Raw genomic sequence first — 19,379 nt, forward strand, 5'->3', positions numbered from 1 at the left:
AGGATTACAAATGTGTCCGTTGAGCAGCTTATGTGCTACTAATATCTGTGTTTAGTGAGTCTCACCCAGGATCCTGTGCCCCAGCAGGTTGATGAGCCGCGTGACCACCACGGGGAAGCGGAGTTTGATGGCGTTGAAGAGCCCCTCGGGCAGTTTGGCCAGTTCCGAGTCCCTCACCGCCATGACGGTGGTACTGCGCTTGGTCTGAGTCACCATCTCCACCTGAAATAATACACAAATATTTCACGTTTAAATATACAGTCCTCGACATTCGTAAAGCTGAGTGCAAGGAGAATATGTGACGAGAATGTGAATGGTAAAAGAAATTGGGGAAGCCTGAGGGTGGTACGATCAGATTAATCGAATACATACTTCTCTGGGTCACGTCAAAAGTCAGAATAAAGAACAAATATTGAACGAAGGTCGCATTTGACTATTTTTTTGTGAAAATTAGTTATATATGAGACCTTTTCAGTTTTTTCAGTATCTACACAGAGGTTAAAGAAGATTGTCCTACGACAATGTGAAACTAAGTTAGATCAACATAAAAAATATCCCCACAATGTTCAAAGGAAAATTTTTATTATTCCCTCTCTCCTCAACAATTTAAAAAAAAAGTGGGTGTGTCAAGCCTACGCAAGACAGAAGTGAAACTTCTAGTATTCCTCTCTCTCTATTTTCATTTCATCATCTCTATTTTCTCTCTTAGGTTAGTTTGAAAATTAGAGGTTAAATAATTCAACGACGAAGCATGGATTTGCTTTTTCTAATATTTTCTTATAGATGATTAATGTATAGTTCCAAAAATTTTCAATTTATTCACAAGTATACAATATTACATAAATAACAATATTACAATTAAAAATTACAAAGAAATTACAATGACAATTTACCAATCATGTGCCATTTTCATTGTCAATTTCATGAATATCATTTCCTAATGTCGTGATAATTGGGTTATGGTAACTAAAGTGCGAGATATATACATGAGCACTTAAATCCTTAATGAATCGTGCAAAAACTGCATCGATTGTTGTCCCGTGTCGGGAGAGAACGTTCGTGAGCGGCTCCCCCACCTCAACAAGCGCATATGGTGAGAGAGGGACAGTGAACGGTGAGCGGTGGTGGGGGTACCCGCATTTTCGTGTCGATCCTGACTCGGTTTTACTCCGTCCCCGAATTACGCGCCTAAAGAAGTTTCACTTCAAAAATGTGACAACCTTTGACTTCTGAGGTACAGAAACAATGCAACAAACTATTCGATTTTAAGCCAAACTTTTATCGTCTGATATTGGTTTCTTCCCATCACCCTTATGGGCAGTCCTCTTTTCTTTGGTCTGTGGTTTATCTAAGCAAATATTGATTGATACGTAAAAATTAATTTGCATGTACACTTACAATGCCGACCAGATCTCCCTTGCCGTACTCTCCCACCAGCTCCTTCTTGCCGTTGGGGTGGGTGATGACGGACCTGAGGCGGCCGCTCAGCACTATGAAGGTTGAATCCGAGTCATCGTCCTGTCGGTAAACTGCTCGGCCCGACTCCAAGAATACCTGCAAACATACATTAAGTAGTAAGAGGCGAGTTATTTGAATACCTGAAATTGACAGATCGGCCGCACCGGTAATTCAACTTTTAGGCGAGTTATTTGAATACCTGAAATTGACAGATCGGTCGCACCGGTAACTCAACTTTTAGGCGAGTTATTTGAATACCTGAAATTGACAGATCGGTCGCACCGGTAACTCAACTTTTAGGCGAGTTATTTGAATACCTGAAATTGACAGATCGGTCGCACCGGTAACTCAACTTTTAGGCGAGTTATTTGAATACCTGAAATTGACGGATCGGCCTCACCGGTAACGAATATGTAAAATGAAAAGGAACTCACCCAATCCAAAGCGAAATCGACCTGCCTCACAAATGGTGATAGCCTTTTGATGACTGTGTGGGCAATATGCAGGACTATTTTTGGCCGCTCTCTCATAATACTGAAAACAAAATAAACAAACATAACATATTTACATTAAAATAAGATGTATTCAATATTTTTTTTATTGTGGAATAACTTATTGAGTAAAACCTCAGATTGTAATATATTTAGGACGGGTTGTTTTAGAGAATTTGAACAATTCATCAAATTTCAACGTTCATTTTCGGGTTCTGTGAAAGTTCTATTCAAGTTCTGTTATTATATTATTACAGGGTAGTTTCTTGACAGAACAGAACTTGAACAAATCTTTCACAGAACTTAAAAATTAACTTTGAAATTCGAAGAATTGTTCAAATCCTCCAAAACAACCCGTCCTTAAATTTCAAGGACTATGAAAGTTCTATTTCTGCTATTTTTCAAAAGCATGTTAACAATATATGGCGCTGTTTTTTATAAAAGTACATATATAAAAACACACGCGTATTTGAATGCAATGTTGTGTCAAAATTTCAAAGCAATAGGTGAAGAACTTTTGGAGATTTAAGATTTTAAACAAACAAACATTTACGTTTGTATTTATATAGATATGCAACATCTATTGAATTTGATACAAATTTAGGAATAACTTAATGGGTAAAACCTCAATTATATATATGTATATTAATATCTTGTAACATTTAATTATCTATCATTTTCAGATCCCATTTTAAATTGTTTTCTAAAATTAGAACATCATAAAAACTTGAGTTAAGATTTTCACGGCCAAAAGTATTTTTGTTATTTGTTTTTGGGGTGTTATGCCATGTTGGGATAACTAAATAACACATCTGCCCTGATTATGGACACTGCAATGCTGTCCGAAACGTTGGCTAAAGAAGGAGTTAGCGCAACACGGCATAACACCCCAAAAACAAATAACAAAAATCATAAAAACTTATTTAAAAATAGCTGTGACCATAGATATTTCCAGTAGACCATAGATAACAGACAAGAATAGCAATATTCAATATTGCACCAAATAAGTACGAGGTAGGACAATTTATTATTCGGTAACTAACATATAGAATTGAGAAGTTTGGAAATTTACCAATTTTTTTTACAAAATCTAAAAATATGGGATAAACGGTGAAATATAGGTGGATTCATTGGCTTTTTGTGGAATAAGCACGGCCCGATTCAAAACTGAAAGCTTGAAGAATGTTTAGCAAAGTGTTGCGTTCCCACAAACAGTTCTCCAACTCGTCGTGGAAGGAGATTTTAAAGAATAGGTTCTTTATATTAAATCAGGGATTTATTCAATACTTCGCGTATTACAATAGTGACTCGATAGTCGACCTAACTAGGAGCTGGCTAATTGAGATCAAACACCAAGTTTGTCTGGAAGCAGCCAAACTGGCCCTAGCGACCACTGACTACTAGCTGCCATCTTGCGGACTTCCAAGCAAGCTCTTCGCACTGCCCTCTATGAGTGCATCTGTGAAGCTCTTACTTCCCAACAAGAAGCACTTACTTATAAATAGAATTCTTGGACAGCAATCCAATCCTGGAGAAGTGTTTCGCTCTGATGGTGATGAAGCTAGGTTCTCCTGTCAGCACTGCCAAGCCACCCATTACCTCGCCTGGAAAGAGAAAGAGATAAATCATTCAAACAAACTTCAGCAAACCTATTTCAAAGGTTTTCAAAGGAACCATAAAAAAAATGTGCTAAACTAAATTTATTCCGCAACCAAATACATCCATTGTATGCTGAGTGTAAATTTCATCATCGTCATGCATCGGAAGAGTCTATATTCGTAATAATTTACTTACTTTACACAAAATGATGTTTTGTAAATTGCACCATCTCACCAGATAATTTGTGTTTATATTTTTATTAAAATTGTGTACATTTTTTTTTAATAATTAATTTTATTTTAGTAATTTGTACATTTAAGTTTACAAATGACTGATTAATTTTTACATATTAATATTCTATGTTTTTTCTTGCTTTATGAGGCTTCTACACAACACCTTGAATTTTTCAATTGGGGCAGACTTTAGGTTTTCCGGCAGCGCGTTATAGTATTTCATCCCTTTATAGAATATACTGTTCTGTGTATTTGCCTTGTCCTTTTTTGGTGGCCTGATTTCATTGCACGTCCTAGTTTTATGTTTGTGTATGTCCTTGTTGTATACAATTTTATTAGAAAAATATTTGGGTAGCAGGTTGTTTACTATTTTGTGTACAAATATCATCGTGTTCAAGGTCAACATCTGTTTCACCGTTAGCCAATTTAGTTCCTTTAACATTTTATTTACTTTTGAATATCTATTTCGTCTGAGTATTGTTCTCATTGCCCTATTTTGGAGAATTTGAAATTTATTTTGTTCTCGGTCGTTACACAGAAAAAGGATAGTTGAGCAGTAATTCAAATGTGGAGCAATAATGGAGTTATAAATGGTGATTGCAGTTTTTTCGGACAGTTTTTGGCGAATTCTTCCCAAAAAAGATATCTTTTTTCCAATTTTCTTTTGGATATATTCATTATATATGTATCATCAGGGCCTAAAGTCATCTTTGAGGTTGCTGTGTGGAGGGTGTTTTCAAAGATAGGTAGGAGAGAATGTTCAGGAAAGGAAAAAGGTGTGATGGGTGGGTAGGAATCTAAGGGTCAGTGGTTCCAGGAGTGACGGAGGTATGAATCCATCCCTCCAATTGGGTCGCGAGTCCTGCTGGAGATGTCAAATGGTCTTCATCAACCAGTCTCTTCAGATCCCTCCACACGCAATAAGTGGGCAGACGTATCCGCCGCCAAGACCTAGAAAAACCTCACGCATGAAACCGTGAACCCCTGCTAAGTCACCAAATGCAGCGAACCACTTGGGGCGACATGTGGCAGAAGTGTTAGTAATCCAATAAATAGTTCTCGGGGCGGCGGTACCCACACCCACCTCCCAAAGTGAATATAGTTAAAGCTAATTATCTCCAGAGAAATGTTTTTTTCTCCCTCAATTATGGCGAGCCACAAAGTTAAAGTTTTTTAGCAACATGAAATAAAATATAATTAAGCATGCTAGGAGCATTTTTTAAGGTATAAAATCCCTTTATTATAATATTAATTCCTTTTAGAACCTTAATTTTAGCCACCCCCATGCAACACTACTAAATAATAACATTAAAAATGAATTTTTGAACATTCTTGAATGATTTTCATACAATAGAACCTATTTTACTGTATTTTTATATGGTATTCTGTGGAACGTGTCCCCCTTGTAGAAACAGAATGGTATGTACATATATACCAGGACTGATTCCGAAATGATACTAAATAATGTAATTTGAAATCACGAATGCCTCTTTGTATCTTTATGTATCTTTTTTGTATCTTTTTATGTATCTTCGTTTTAACATACTTATTTTAGCTAGTCTTAAATCCTGTATTCGTCTAGGATAACTTGAAACCTGTAAATTTGACTGTCCTGAAACGGGAATCCTTCCTAGTTGGACAGTCAAAATCATAAAATGTAATCAATATTATATTATAAAAAAATAAATAAATACCTGGGTATGCAGTGAACATGTGAACCTCCGTATCTCCCTCTGATAACTTCTGGGATATGAACAAGGATCCGGACAATAGGTAAACCAGCGCAACATCCTGAAATAAAACATTATTCTGTACATATAAAAAAGAAAGCAAAATTCAATAGTGTTTGTCCAAAAAGTGGGGTGATTTATAAAGATTTATTATTTAAGATTCTCATAGCCTTATTCTGTAGTATTGAATGGTGTTGTGTTCTTAAACCATTGTTTCAGATAACCTTGCAGTGTCCATCATCAGTGCAGATGGCCCCCGTGCCTGAGTGGTTGTGATCCTTGGCTACGAATCCGGAGAACGCGTCATAAAATACCGGCGTGCGCAAGTAAATTTTTATTTATTAATATTTAACAATTAATTCATTTCAAATAATGTACATACATTGTACAGTATATTTAATGTACAGGTATTTCCCAAATTTATTCTTCCCAATCTCATTCCCCTCCCCACTGCTTTCAGCTTCATAATATACTCTAATTGGGGATACTATAGTTTCACTGGCTTTAGAAGGTTGGGAACAGTTGGGAGTCTTGAGTGGAAGGTATGCACATTAAAAAATATATATTTAAAATCAGTTTATTATGTGAATATCGCACACGAGTCCCAACTGCATAAAAAGGGACTGTGGCATTCCTTATGGGGTTGAAGGTAGCAGGGAGAAGAAGTAGATGGGACAAGAATGAGATGGGGTAGAGGAAGGTGGAGAAATACCTGGCTAACGGACACAGCAGAGTTGTCGGAAACGGCCCACCAAAGGGAAACAAGGCTTAATACCCCAAAAGTAAAACAACTGTATGTAACAAGTTCACAAATAAAATGAATGATTAATTAAATGCATATAATAACTTTAGACCATATAATATACATGGTGTCCGGAAACTAGTGGCACAAGCAAGAAACTGGTGAATCTACATCACATTTGGAGTTGCTAGTTTACTGTCTTATAACATGTGTAAAAAATGCCGAAAAAAATAGAGGAAATTTTTAAAATTTTATTTTATAGTTTTTTATGTGATGTAGATTAACCAGCTTTTCCCTTGTACCACTAGTTTCCGGACACCGTGTATTTCTGATGAAGATTGTTTTTAATGGAACAGTTTATGTAGCTATAAAACATGAAAGATGACTGTCAGATACAAAGAGAACGTTCCGAAAGGCCGAAGGATTTTATGAGATTTTCTTTGAAAGATGACCGGAATACAGAAGACTGAAGAATGTGCATCCAAAGAGGTACATAACCGGATAAAACAGAACAGCGACAAAATGAAACATGATAGAATAATAGGTTAGGTGAGGTTAGGTTTATTGTTCGTTCTTTTTCTTAAATGTTCCGTTTTGTCATTTTTCTATTTTGTCTCTTCCAAAAGATATTAGATGAAGAATGTCCAAATGATGATTGGAGAAAACGGGCGAACATGCAACGGGCAAAGAACGTAAACTGAAGGAGAATCTGACCTTATCGTAAGCCGGATGGTCTGGCCACGTCCATAACAGCTGGACAAAAATAACAAACTAAAGCGGCAACTCATAACAGAACAAAATACAACCCATTAATACACATTCGCTCCACCATAGTAATAAAAAATGAATAATATTAATTGCTGTTGTAAATACAACACTCTCTCAATAATCCGCCGCAAGTGTCCTGTTTAATTTTTAAAGGTCTAAACAAAATAATAATTATATCAAGATTTCCTCAATACTAGCAACTAACATTGTCAACAGATGTCTCTGCAGTTCTATCTATCAATAGAAAGATGTTAGTAGATTCCTGTTTTACCTTAGTAACCATTTATCTTTTGTTTTTTTATGACACTGAACTATATGAAATACCCTATAATATTAATAAAGCTTTAGACACATTACGTATTATATGTTGGGGTGACACACCACGCTATAATCTTCCTCACGAGAGGGGGTCAGATATTTTGGGGGACTGCCGCACAATATCATTTCTTTCTATATCATCGCCACGCCCACACTTTTAACACATCATCTTTTTAGGTGTGTATGGGATATTGTATGGCGAGCAATATGGAGTTATATAAAAAGCCTTGAACTCTTGAATCCCTTAAAACATCTAACTATAGTGAAATAATGGCAATATCAACAACTCTGGTCGCTAGAGGCGCTAGTATGGCATATTGACGTTGATATTCCTTTCAATGGGGACAAATTGAATTTATTTAGTACCTGGTGGCGGTGTTTTGCACTTCCTAATTTATATTTTGATCAATATTGATAAAAATTATCCCAATAAGTAGGTTCTGTTGTAAAAAACGCTCCAAGTAATTTCTCAAGATGCCAAAAAATCTTGACAGGTTAGTTATAATTGTGGGAATTGAACTGAATTAATAATAAATACACCATAATGTTAATAAGTCATCATAAAAGCTTGCTTAAATAGAATTAAAAGTAATAATTGTTACATATATTCATTACCTTTCTAAACCATCAAAGACAGAGTAAATAGCCACTTTAATATTTTTTATGTATGAGCGAAAACAGCAGTTACGTCGCATGTAGGTTACATATTTAAAGAATATATTCCACATAAAATCTATAAATATGTATGAAAGAAAACCGAGGCGCAAACTCATACCCAAGAGGCGCCAGTGTAGCATGTTGCTATCATTATGTATGGGAAATGTCAGAAGTTGGAGCAATTATTAATATTGTAGGGTATTTGGTAAGAGCAAGCTAGATGGCACAATATACAAAGCTTGGCTTGCGTCTACGCACGCATCGGATTACTGAATTTTAATTTCACGAACACCGGCGAATTATAGATCTTGATTTTGCGGTTTCAACTAGCGGCTAACTTTCAACGGCGGATTACTTAGAGAGTTGCTGTTAAAATAAAAATTTTAAAAATTAATATTTTGCGTGGGGTATTTTCACAAACTTAGGGATACCGTTAAAAATTAATGGAAATTTAAGATTTATTTTTTTCTGATTAAGATCATTGTTCTAAAAATTTTCAATCATGATTATTGATTTTAAAAATTATCTAAATTTGTACATTCTTAATCGATTCGAACCGGCTACAATTCCATTATGATTTATAAAATGCTCTGTCTAAAAATGACATCAGCATAAAAAAAATTCCAACTAAATATCTGCGAAAATACCCTATTACAATTAGTAATAATAATATAAATAAGAATCAATGTAAAGCGTGCATTAGCTTAGAAAAATAATAATAATTTTAGACAATACACAATAATAAGATCATAACTTTAATATTTAAAACAGGACAACATAATTTACAATTTTTTAGAGAAGGTTTATACAGGGTGTCCGGAAACTCGTAGTACAAGCGGGAAACTGGTGAATCTACATCACATTTGGAGTCGATTTTGTAGTATATATTTTTTTTATTTGAGCTTTCGTTATCGAGTAAATCGAGTTTGAAGTTGATTTTTTTTTTTTTTTTTTTAATCAAATTCTTATAAATTATTACTGAAGATCAAAGTACCCAACTAATTAAAACTATTTGAAAGTAAAACAAATGAAGAAACTCGGATTTGAAGCATTATTTTGAAATCACCCTTCATTTAACCCGGTGTAATCATAAAATATTTCTGCTCTGCAGGGTTAAAACATCTGTTATTCAACCCTAAACACCAGAAAAAACTTTAACCCTAAAATAACCGAAAAATATTTTTTTTTGGTTTTTTTTTTTTTTTTTGAAAATGCTCAAATCAAAAAACTTTATGTTTTTTTGGGTTCCCCATGTGGTGTAGATTATCCAGTTTCCCGCTTGTACTACGAGTTTCCGGACACCGTGTATAGATAGCAAACCCCCTATTAATCAAAACTACATACATACCAAATTAAAAAAAAATATATATATAATCAAAAGTGGTCCTAACTAAGTACCTTGTGGGACACCAATATAAGGTTAAAAAAGATTATTTACATCACGAACCTTATCGCTCTCTTCTTTCACGAGATAGGTGCCAGCCGGCACTTCTCTGATCTGAACGTGGCCCCCTTTGAGCAGACTATCATCATCGAGACCCAGTTCCTTGACAAAGGCCTCGGTGGCAATGTTCAGCAGTGCCTGCTCGTCTGTTTCATTCTGGGTAGTTGATCTGCGGCCAGACGACACGGGCTTGGAGGGGATGTTGGAGGAGTGAGGTTGCACATCTGGCATTTGCTGGAAAGGGTGAACAAAAATTATTAAAATCGAAGCGAAGCTAGCAGTCCACACTGTAGTGCAGGTTCCTACCCTAATGTGAGGGATAGAATTGGCGAGGGATGATGAAAGTAGACGATTACTGAATGCTATAGAAATAAGATCCGTGTATGTGTGGTAAAATCATGATGATATTGTTTCATAGAATCTAGTTAAAACTCAATCGCCATCTGTTGAACTCGATTGGTTCATTAGCATTCTCGGGGAATTCCTCCATCCAGATAGGTAGGCAGCCGCTGGTCGTCACCCAATGAATTCTATAAATCAGAATATTGGCTAAGCCATTTCAAGCAACGTGTTTGACTAGTTTTACCTGTGAAGTACTGGAGGTTATGTCGGCCACCATATCGGGCTGTTTGCTCCTCAAGTTACTGGTCTGTGTGGGCTGTGGTGATATGCTATTTTGTAGATCACACTGGAAACAGAAAAAAGTCACACGTTTTAATGATTTGAATATGTACATATTAGGATTTAAATTTAAACTGTACATCTTGTTGTTATTATAGAGATGGTCTGTAGTTCCAGTAAGGTCACGCGGTCATAGGCACATTGGCAATCACGCACCTTTCACCTTATTCCTTTTGCAGTAGCGCAGTCCTTAACAAAGTTTACCAGGGTTGTCATGGGTTTGTCAATTTTTCCTGGTTCTTGGTCTCGTCTAAGTCGAGAGTAACAATGTCTCATGAGAGTCACGATGCAGCTTGTCCGAGTAATGATGAAATAACAAAATGTCTCACCATGGAAGCATCTCTGGGGGCGTCGGAGAGAGAATAAGAGGTATGCTCGGAGTGCACGTTGATGTCATGCAGTCCGCTGGGCCTCTTCTGGGGCGAGTACTTGAACATAGAGGGGCGTTTCGCCTCCCGGGTAGATTCTCGACTCTGAAGAAGGAAAATTTCAAATAATCAAATATTGCGATGATGTTTACGTAAATGAATTTTGACACTCCTAGACAAATTTTGCGTAAGCCGTCACACGAGGATACAATCATGAAATAAAAAGTGACATTAGCGCAAGCGATTCTGATTTTGTCCTTTATACATCAAAGTATAAAGGTTAAAATCGCATTGGAAAAAAATTCAGCGTGGATGGTATTAGATCGCGCATGTGCACGAGCGCTGAGCATGGTCATAAAACACAGTTGACTGGTTAACCTCGATTTTTGCTCCGTGCAAATTGATTATTTTCTTTAGTTAAGTTGAAGGTATGCTGTTTTATGTATACTGTTTAGAATTAATAACATTGTACAGTTATTTATTTAATACAATGTGTGATTTCTCTTATTAAATAAAAAATACGCTTTGAGACCTGACATTCTTTCAGATGAATGCAGGGTGATTAAAGAATAGAAATAAAATTTTAAAAAAACTACATATAAAAAAATTCTAATAATAATTGTGCGATATTCGCGTAGATTATCGACACATGGGTTAGATTATAATGGTTATAATCTAGGCAAGTATGTGCCTATGTAAATTAACGCTCTGTTCGCTGAACCAAAAAATAGGTATTCGCCAATGTGACTTACGGAAGAGTTGGTTGTGACGTTCGATGATATGGTTCTTTTGTGGAGGAATTCACAGGCATTCGTATAAGATTGAGCTAATTATAACTGTGGATAAAATTCGAATTGACACATCGGTACGGTGTCTTTGTTAACTGTCATTAGATGACGTTTTCGCTACGGCGCCGGCGGCTAGATTCAACTCAAAGCAACACTGCGCAGATTCAAATCAGTAAAATTTGAATCCTAGCCTCCTTATTGGTTGGAGCGGAAAAAGCGTTAAAACAATTCAGCGTCACGAAACAAGCATCAAATAATTTTTAACACCGCCAGTTTTATAATTCAGGTTTTATGTACAATAATAATAAAAGAAATATAAAAGAGAATGCTTACAGGGTTGACGAGCTCTGCACTGAGTCCTAAATACTGATGCAAGGCCGTGAAGGTTACCCTCTGTAGGCGCACCATAATTATCTGAAATGTAATATTTAGGTAGAAACATAGGCGGGGTACGGCTGTGCGGAGATGCTGGCAAGCTTTGTTGCTGCTTAAACCGTACGAGCCGGCAAGAGTATTCATTAAAAATAAAAAAATGCCAACATGAAGACAATAATACCTTGCATGATAGAGATATTTTGATTTTTGTGTTTAACAAACCCAGCAGAAGTAATATCCAAAGGCAAAATGAACGTATAATGGTACGTATACATTTGCGAACTGTTGGGAAGTAAGAGCTTCACAGATGCACTCATAGAGGGCAGTGCATAGAGCTTGCGTGGAAGTCTGCAAGATGGCTGCCAGTGGCCAGTAGTCGCCAGGGCCAGTGAGAACGCTCCCAGACAAACTTACTGTTTCAGATCTCAATTAGCCAGCTTCTAGTTAGGTTAGGTTATGTAATGGTACGCGAAGTATTAATAAATCCCTGATTTATCACAAAGAACCATTTATTTATAATCTCCTTCCATGACGAGTTGGAGAACTGTTTGTGAGAACACAACACGAACCGAAACGCGAACCGAGCCACGAATTACGGGAAAGGAACGAAGCAATAGCAAGCGGTGTTTCGAGCCATTTGCGGTTTCTTAGTTACTTTCCCATAAGTCTAGGTTCAGTTCGGCAGTTCGGCTTGCGTATGTATACGTAGAATTAGGTCGACACTGCAATAGCAGTGCTTTGTGACGTGCGTGGGTACAATTCTTCAACACTGCACTTGCAGGGCTCCGGCTCCTACAGGGTTAAAACCTTAATTTTTTTTATATATATGTATATAGATATGTTTTCTATCTAGTCTTTATACGAGCAGTCTTAACACACTTCGGGCGGGAAGTTCTTACATGAAAGGCATTGCTGTCTGATAATATATTTCATATAAACATTTAATATCAATCTCTTTGTAAGAGTTCCAACTATAGTTTTATCCATCTTCAACTTCTTGTCTTTAAAAAATATTTTGTCAAAAGGAAACTATGTATATTAAACCCATAGAAAGGGTTACAATTATCGCACACAAAGTTGATGAATTGATTTGATGAAATGGAGGATTTTTTTTGACAGTATGGACGTTAATGATATATATAATGGCACTGAATTTACGCCCTCATAGGCGAAAAATATATTTTTTAAATGCCTGAATCCACCCGATCTCCGTGAAGCGGATTTCAAAACAAAATATAGATTTTAAAAAGAAGTATGTCATCTTTTGTCATTCAACGATGGCAGCCAAACACGCATGCGCCATTCCGCCAAAAGCTATGTTGCCAGGATACAAACTTCCAGGCTAACAATGTGTTTTGACTAAAGTCACTAAAATGCGTTTCTTAACCCCTCCGAAAATCGCCATGTAAGCACTTTAACTGTCTTTAACGAAATGACATTTTACGAAAACTTTTTGTTATTACCGCTTCACAATTAAAGCTCTATAAATGAAACATTTCTGAACGTAGCCGAATAGTAAAAACTGTTTTAGAAAAGTTACAAAATAAGCTTTCAAATTATTATATTACAAATAAATATTAGCATTTTTAAATATTAAAATTTAGAACGCAAACATTAAAAATAGGTTAAAAATGACTCACGTCATGTTTTTAGGTGAAAATGGTACTAAAATCACAGATTATGTAAACAAAAATATTTATTCTATTGTATATATGTGTAATAAACACTTTTATCACCTCATTTTTTTATCATTTCATATAAAAATATTTTATAAAAATTTAATATGTGAAGCGCGCGGCGCTACCGGCAGACATTTTGCGCGGGTAAAAATGTTGTGTCAATTATGCGACTGTCAGCAGATTCCTGTTTTGTATTTCCATAGACAACTTGGTAGTGATGTGTAGCTTGATCTATAATCGACCTTTTAGTTTTTGTTTGATTCCTGTTTTGTATTTCCATAGACAACTTGGTAGTGATGTGTAGCTTGATCTATAATCGACCTTTTAGTTTTTGTTTGAGGGTTGTAACTAAAATAATAACGGAGTAAGAACGATTTCTATGGAGAGACACGCGTTGACGTGTAAACACGCTTATTGTACTTGACTGCTATCGTTATTTTATCGTGTATATCTGCTTACGTTGCTGACCGGTTAATATGATTTCAAAACAGAACTTATACAGTCTTTTTTCAATGTCTAACTAGAACACCATTTAATAGTTAGGTACTTTTTTATTAGTACATCTGTAGATATTTACACCGTTTATTAACGCAATATCTTTAAAAGCGATAAAGAATAAATATCTGAATTTAATTGAATTCCATGGGAGTATGGGTGAACAGTGTTGGCGACACGTGTTGTGCACGTGATTTCATACTAATGATAGTTCATGGTGCATCTCCTTTGAATCTATTATCTACGTCGTCAATCATTGTAATGTATATGAGGGTAAACACTGGACTAAATTTAAGGATAGTAATCACCTGCATAACTCTGACAAATATATCAGGGTACTCCTGGAACACCTCCTGGAAGGCGGCCATGGGCAGCCGGATGACCTGAGAGTTCTCGAGAGCCTTGGCGCTCACTGTCTTGTAAGGTTGTGGATGGCCCTATAAAGTAATCATACTCAATCAGTAACAATCATTAACTCTTTGCACGCGGCTGTATCAACTGTTGTTACGGCAAAAAGTCTATACTCACACGCGGCTGTATCAACAGTTGATACGGAAACTTTGACGGCCGATATTCCAGCGCTCTTTCGTCATAAACGTATTTCTTGCTCACTTGGACATTCGTAGAACTATCACGATGCTGACATCTACAAGAATTTCTCAAAAATAAAATTGTATTTCGTAAAAAAAGATCGATAATAATAATAATAATAATAATAATATTTTTTATTCCAGGATGTGGGGAGGTTTGTGCAATCCCACACGTCCCATATAGATATACATTTTTTTTTTGTACAATAGATATAATAAATTATCAAATAAGGAAAACTATGCAGGGTGTGGTCTTGAGTGCGCTTGGGCCCAGCGCTCACTCAGGAGTGGCGCTTGGTGCTGGTAGGCTGCGGTCACCAGCGTGTTGGCGGAGTCCATTAGCCGCATCCTGGCTCCAGTGACCCGGTGTCTCATCAGGCCGGCAAATCCATTCAGTCCTAGTTCCGTGAACATTGTCGATGCGCTGCTGTATCTTCGGTATCCAAATATTATTCTACAGGCGTCATTATATTGAATTCGGAGTCGTTCCATCGAGCAAGTTCGGTAGTGACACCATGTCTCACAAGTATACAGGCCAGTACAGAATGCGTTGAACAGTATTTTTTTAACGGTATTGCTGCATTTGCAAAATCTGCGGGCAATCATGTTAGAAACTATGCTAAGGCTTCTCCTTTGTCGTTCGATATCGCCATCGTCCGATAGGTTTTCATTAATAATGTGCCCCAAGTATTTCACGTTCGAACATGTATTTATTTTTGCCTCGTTAAGGTATACGGGGAGCATATTACTTGTATCTTGACTTTTTCCGTGGTGGAACGCAATCAATTCCGTCTTCTTCGGGTTGTATATCATATTATGCTGTTTTCCATATTCTTCACAAATGTTTAGGAGTAATCTTAATCCCTTGATCGACGGAGCTAGGAGGATCATGTCGTCCGCGTAGCTTATATGATTCATACATATACTGTTAACACGACAGCCCGTTCTGATGTCCAGGCGACTTGACAACTCGTCCATGTATACATTAAATAGAATGGGGGACATACACCCTCCTTGCCTTACTCCTGACCGCAAATATATCGGCTGGGAGTATGTACTTGCCCACCGTACAACATTTTCTTGCTGGGAGTGCCATCGGGATAGTATGTTTATAAATGAGGTAGGTATATTCCTAGCTTTCAATTTATCCCATAATGTTTTATGACAGACCCTGTCGAAGGCTTTACTTAGATCTAAGAAGCACCCGTATACGGTAGTTTTTCGTTTCTTGTAGAATTCTATTATTTGCTTTGCAGTATATATTGCCATATTAGTGGATAGTCTACATTTAAATCCCATCTGGTTATCTTTAGACATTAGTTTATCATTTATCTCATTTAATATTACCCTTTCAAATAATCTTGCAGTTATAGTTGCTAAAGATATTGGCCGGTAATTGCTGGAGTTAGTCATGTCAGGCTGTCCCGATTTCAGGAATGGAGTTATAATCGTTTTCGTCATTGCACCCGGTATATGGTTGTGTTTAAGTATTGCGTTGAACAGTATGTGTAGTAGTTTGGGTATGTATCTACCTCCGTATTTTATGTGTTCAATACTTAAGTTATCATGTCCCGGAGACTTACCAGCCTTAGTGCCTGTTATGGCCTTCATTATACTGCTTTCAGAGAGGTAAACGTTTTGTCCATCAAATTCCATAATATCAGGGACAGACGGTATTTCATTTCCAGAAATATCTGCAAAGGTTCTTCTAAAAGTATTAGCAATTTCCTCCGTGTTTGTAGATCCATCAATTTGGCTGGCGATTCGATTTTTTGGTTTGATCAGGTTATTGCTTTTCTTCCAGAACTGGGCAAACTGCTTCGTGTCAAGTGATTTTACGATATCATCCATTTTTGTTTGTTCAGAGGAGCTTTGGCAGTGTTTAAGAGCTATTTTGAACTCCTTCCTTTTTCGTTTTCTTTCATCCGCAATGGGACCATGTAATGGTCTCCCATTTTTAATCCACTCCATCAACGCCGATCTGGAATTTTTGTAGTGTTCCTTAACTTGTTGATTCCACCCAGCAATGTCACGATGTGTTTTTGGTTTGTTTTGATCGTTCTCCCGATGAAATACGGTATTGGCAGCCTTACTTAGAGCTTCAACGATGTCTGTGTATATATTTTCCATGCTTTTTATATGGTCACATCTGTCACATATAGAATCCGAATTACAAATGGATTTGGAGTGTCTTTGATAGATTACACTAAGTAATGCTTCTGCTACAGACGTATATTCACTGATTTTCTTATTATTATTCCTTCTCCATATTATGTTATTAGGCTGTTGTGGAATATTAAAAATAGTTGCAGGTAATTTTTCAGCGGCGATTACGCAAGATGTCGGCCTGTGATCGGACCAGTCGGTATCATAATGTATTTTTAGACTATCTATTTTGTTCTTAAGATTATTGGTGCATATACAGTGATCGAGCCAGGAAGTGGTATTGTGTGCATCGCTTATATATGTATATGTGTCATTCGGTAGTCTTTCAATATCGATACAATTGTAGTTGTTTTCGGTGTAGAAATGAGAGAGTTCTTTCCCGAATATGGAGGATGGGTGAGCGTTGAAATCTCCCATAACAATGGTTTCAGAGTGTTCGTTGTCTTGAATGATCGTATGTATTTTGGAAAGGTAGTTGGTGAAGTCGGTAAGGTTGTCCGCGTGACATACCGGCATGTAGACAGTCAGTATGCTTATCGTCCCCCCGTTGGTGGTTATCTGAATACCAGCGATGCGGTCATCTCCACACGGTATTATTGAAGCTTGCAGCTCGTTCCTCCAAAGTACTGCGACTCCTCCGTAGGGTCGGCCTCGTAGCGGTCCGTTTGATAAATCTACAGCAGAGGTACCCCATCCCTGGAAGTTCGGATGAATTTTGGATAGATTCGATGTTTCGTTTTGTAATAACCACGTTTCTTGCAAAAGTATTACATCGTAGATATCGCACATATCTATAACGAAGTTGACGTTTCGTTTAAAACTTTTGCAGTTTATTGAGATTATCTTAATTTTGTTCTTTTCCATTGTATTTTTTTTCAATAAATTTTCGGAAAACAGTACCAGTCGGCCAAAATTCTTTGTTCATGTAGGTTTTGAAATCCGTATTCGGTATAGTCAACTTGAAAGATCCAAACTGCGTGGGATTTCGTTGTATTATTTTTTCTATTTGGATATTACTTCCTTTTATTTTACAATTGATAAAGTTTCGAATATTGTCTTCAGTTACACTATTGTCGAACCTCGACACATAGAGCGTTGTTTTTAACTCGGCTATTTTTAGGGAGTTCTCCATCGCTATTCCAGTTGCAATAATATTTCTCGACCTCCTTAGTTTTCTTTTAACGGTTTTATAACCATCCGTATTAAAATTAGTTGTCTCTGGTATAAATGTATTTTTGTGAGATAGTGTGCGTGCAACTTTGGCTGATTCATCCATACCCGGTTGATGTACCTGTGATGTCTGAATTATGACTTGTTGCTGTTGTGTGAGAGAGCTAGACGCCGCTACTTTATTCCATGATTGAGGAGAGTGCATGACAGGTGGGGCAGCTAATGTGAGGGGCGCGGGCGGGGTTATCACATTACTGCAGTGCGCATTGTTGTCCAAACGTATTTCATTAGTTGGCGACCGTGAGTTTGAGCGGTTCTTATCTATGGCTACCGGTATGGTGACCTTCAATGTGTTCAAGGACGGCGATGTGTTTTCGTTTTGATTTGGAATACGGTTATGTTTATTTATTTTCAGTTCATTCCTTAGGAGAGCCATTTCAGAGCGTAATACTTCCAGATCGCTTCGTTTGGACATTTGTGACTGAATTGTGGTTAATTCACCCTTTAATGCCGTGATATCTTTTAGGAGACAAGTGACATCTACGTGATCGAAATTGACAGGCGGTAGTTTGTGTAGATTCTGAGCGACAAATGTCGGTAGAGCTTCATTCTCTGTTTCCTTCAGTATTTTAATGATATCATATAAATTCTTAGACTTCCTACCTTCGCCTTTCCTCATAATCCTGCGTTCAACTGTTTCACTGCACAGAATGTCTTTCGCAGCCTCCACTTCGTCTTCTGAGAAATGATTGGAGCATATTTGAACCGCGGTTAGTTCGTCTAAGACATCGATTTTGTTTTGAAGAAACGTTAGAAGTTCATTAATAATTAATTTATCACTTTTTTTCGTAATATTCATATTGTTTTCGTAAGCGGCGGCAGCGTATGCAATTCGATCCTGCGCACGAGCAGTTCCAAGTGCGCCTCTTCGCGCCTTTTAGTCCTTTAGTTTACATTTTTGTCAACGGATGGCGTTAGTACTAGTATGTCATTCACAACTTTTCAAAACTAAAAATGATAAGTGATCATGGTGTCCCACTTGTGTCTATCACCTAAGTACACACACGCCGAGTGAATGGCGGGACCACATTCAAAAGATACGGTACGTCTTTGTATGAAATTTTATGTTTTTGTTTTTATAAACATCTAAGAGTGTTGACACACGAGGATTTGTTTTCATATTGTGGATAATAATCTGTTCTGTCTATATAGTCCAATAAATCATGCCAGAATGCTATAATTTGACATTTAATTGCGTGCATAGGTATTTGAAAATATGTACCGCGTACGGATATAGATAAAACGGAGCAAATTAACGCGTTCAAAAGGTTAATGGCCTTCAATACAAGTGATCCAATTCAATCGGTCTTGTCCATTGGACAGTTTAACAAAAATTAGTTTACAATTTGGAATATTCTTGTGAAATGGTCTGTCTTTATGCAATATTAAACACTATTCGCTGGTGATAGATGCTATGATATTAGCCTGTGGCTATTGTGTGCAGGTGAAAATTGCTGTATTATTGAATTATTGTGTTTGATCTAGCCCTGGGTCGATCATGATCAGGTCGATTTTTCAAAATCGGGCTTTTCCAAAAGAGATTCAATCATTCAATCGATGAGCTGTT

The 19,379-nt window shown here is 36.9% G+C and overlaps 1 protein-coding gene across 8 annotated transcripts in view; it reads right to left on the minus strand.

Annotated features, from left to right (window-relative positions):
* Positions 1–19,379, minus strand: part of sws (patatin like phospholipase domain containing sws) — a 118,268-nt gene that overhangs the window by 46,195 nt on the left and 52,694 nt on the right. For 6 of the 8 annotated variants that reach the window (XM_089643329.1, XM_089643328.1, XM_089643323.1 and 3 more), the window contains 11 exons: positions 14,135–14,263; positions 11,611–11,691; positions 10,451–10,594; positions 10,027–10,128; positions 9,444–9,674; positions 6,968–7,006; positions 5,476–5,572; positions 3,445–3,553; positions 1,893–1,992; positions 1,399–1,554; positions 66–222 (listed from right to left, as the gene is read on the minus strand). In XM_089643329.1, coding sequence (XP_089499455.1) covers positions 66–222; positions 1,399–1,554; positions 1,893–1,992; positions 3,445–3,553; positions 5,476–5,572; positions 6,968–7,006; positions 9,444–9,674; positions 10,027–10,128; positions 10,451–10,594; positions 11,611–11,691; positions 14,135–14,263 — 1,345 coding nt within the window. The remainder of the gene's footprint in view (positions 1–65; positions 223–1,398; positions 1,555–1,892; positions 1,993–3,444; positions 3,554–5,475; positions 5,573–6,967; positions 7,007–9,443; positions 9,675–10,026; positions 10,129–10,450; positions 10,595–11,610; positions 11,692–14,134; positions 14,264–19,379) is intronic. The other 2 variants (XM_089643331.1, XM_089643330.1) reach the window with 1 other exon arrangement.

This window comes from Hesperophylax consimilis, chromosome 19, assembly GCF_061612785.1.
Source record: "Hesperophylax consimilis isolate HC1 chromosome 19, BYU_Hcon_1.0, whole genome shotgun sequence".
In the NCBI taxonomy this organism is placed as follows: Eukaryota; Metazoa; Arthropoda; class Insecta; order Trichoptera; family Limnephilidae; genus Hesperophylax; species Hesperophylax consimilis.